The sequence below is a fragment of the Colletotrichum navitas genome (genome assembly GCF_030913465.1).
Source record: "Colletotrichum navitas strain CBS 125086 chromosome Unknown LY79scaffold_285, whole genome shotgun sequence".
NCBI lineage: Eukaryota > Fungi > Ascomycota > Sordariomycetes > Glomerellales > Glomerellaceae > Colletotrichum > Colletotrichum navitas.
In genome coordinates, this window is record NW_026850831.1 from 16,798 (window position 1) to 19,192 (window position 2,395).

A 2,395-nucleotide genomic window follows, 5' to 3' on the forward strand; every position below is an offset into this window, starting at 1 on the left:
GTAGATTGCATGTAAGGAGTAGATACTATAATCTTAATCACACGTTAACACAATATGGAGTATGAAGACTCGCGTACTTCAGGAACTGTGATAAGAAATCTAATGAATTTAGGTTAGGAGTGAATTATAATTATGTAAGGCAAGATCCCGGTACGGCCGTTACGAGCTCAGTCCAAATTCCGTACGTTCGGTTGGTTTTCCCAGACACACGGTGCCATCCTGCTTCTCATATGTCTCATGCTTTATCTCTCGCCGTTCATTCCACTCGCTATTGGCCATCGAACAGTTTCTTGATCTGATGGTCCAGCATCGCGTTTTCGGACTCGCGATCGCGCTGCTAGGTTTTCTCATCACTCAGTCATTCCTCCGCACAAAACGCGACCAAACGATTCCTCTCATCAACCCACCTAAATAGATCGAACCAACGTCCACCAGGGTCAAGCTTGCCTTTGCGCTCAATGCCCGCAAATGGTTAACCAAAGGGATCGAAACCGGCAAACCTTTTCGGCTGATGACAGACATTGGCGAGCTGACTGTGCTCCCGAGCAACTTTGCACGCGAGCTACGGGCTGATCCTCGACTGGACTTTGCAGCAGTCATCAACCGGGTAATAAACCGCTTTTACCTATATTCACATGAAAATAAGCTGACGCGTTGCCTCTTAGACCTTCCACGCGAAATTTCCAGGTTTTGAAGGTTTTCGAGAGGGGACGCCAGACGCGCATCGCATCAGAGATGTTGTGAGGAGACATCTGACCAACTGCCCAGGTAAGCAAGGTGGTCAACGCATCGAATATTCAGAAGACGATTACCGTGCTGACTCTACTTTTGCAGATGAGGTAACCGCTTCTGTCTCCAGCGAGTGTCTCGCCGCTCTCCAGGACGTTTTGCCCGAATCGACAGGTGATAGTTACGATTCATAAGTGTGATGACAAAAGCGGATCCGTAATTGCCACTGCGCAATTACGGCTTATATCACGACAATAAGTCACACGACTCATGGAGCTGACCCAGACTTTTCCAGACTGGCATGAAATCAATCTCAGAGAGCATGTGCTCCAGGTCGTCGCGCGCATGTCGTCGCACGTCTTCCTGGGGAATGAGGGCGCCCGCAACAAGGCCTGGCTCAAGATAACAATGGATTAATACACCACAAACGCCTACATTGCAGCAATGCTTCTACGCATGTGGCCAGAATCCCTCCGACCTTTTGTTCATTGGGTTTTGCCACAGTGTCTCACACTTGGGAAGCAAGTCGCCAATGCACGACAAATAGTCGCCGGCATCATCGACAAACGACGACAAGAAAAGGCGACCGCGGAGACTGAAGGTCGCTCTCAACCCGTGTATAACGATGTCATTGAGTGGTTTGCACAGGACGAGAAAGAAGATGATAGCAATTACGACCCAGTGGTCGGACAGCTCATCCTGATGCAAGCAGCGATTCACACCACAACCGATCTCCTCACAAAAACCGTGTTGGACATAGCCTTGAATCCAGACATCACCGATGCTTTACGAAGGGAGGTAGCCGAGTCGGTACGTCAATATGGCTGGTCAAAGTCTTCACTCGCCAGAATGCGTCTCGTTGACGCCGCTGTCAAAGAAAGCCAACGGCTCAAGCCAATGGCCCGCAGTAAGTATTAACCCACAACTCCCCTCTCCTCTTGGATGCATCCAGGTCACTGACGCTATTGACTAGCCTCTATGCATCGCCTCGTGTTAGACGATGTGCAGCTTTCGGACGGAACTCTTATCCCTAAAGATGCCATCATCGGTGTTTCAGTGGACCAGATGTGGAGCGACAGTCACTACGAGAATCCGGCCGTCTGGAACCCGCATCGTTTCTATCAAATAGGCGAGGCAGGGGGCAGCAAGGACGTGAGCCTCACGAATTCGAGCCCCGAACACTTGGCATGGGGGTATGGCAAGCACGCCTGCGCAGGGCGGTTCTTTGTCGCACAAGAGGCCAAGGTGGCCCTGAGTCATTTCCTGCTACATTACGAGTGGAAGATTGCACCGTCGTCCCAGAAGACCCAGCCGTTGGAGATTGGGCTCACACTGGCTGCCGACCCCATGGCCAAGGTCTTGGTGCGGAAAGTTTCGCGAACTTCCTGAACTTTCACGATAGGGGAAAGTGGCAGAATCCATATATGCTTCCATACGAACCATCGACACAGCCCACACCTAGCTCTGGAGGAGCTATTGAGGTAGCATTAGCCCCTCAAAGCCTGATGTAACCTTACGAGTCGTTGGTACGAACACATAGAAAACTCTCTTTTGCTTACTTATGAGGCATACTCCGCTGGCCACCCTAATAAACGGTTACAGGTAAAATGACGGCCCCCTTTTGGTATATTAATTGCCCCCCAGAATAACTAGAAAAACCGGACTC

The 2,395-nt window shown here is 50.5% G+C and overlaps 1 protein-coding gene across 1 annotated transcript; it reads left to right on the forward strand.

The window, feature by feature from the left end:
• Nucleotides 1-511: 511 nt before the first annotated feature.
• On the forward strand, nt 512-2,142 carry LY79DRAFT_686491 (cytochrome P450; the record flags this gene model as incomplete). Its single annotated transcript, XM_060564660.1, has 4 exons — nt 512-607; nt 666-768; nt 1,172-1,636; nt 1,703-2,142. The coding sequence occupies 4 exons, from the start codon at nt 512-514 to the stop codon at nt 2,116-2,118; spliced, it is 1,080 nt and encodes a 359-aa protein (XP_060406698.1). The 3' UTR covers nt 2,119-2,142.
• Between the last annotated feature and the right edge of the window lie 253 nt (nt 2,143-2,395).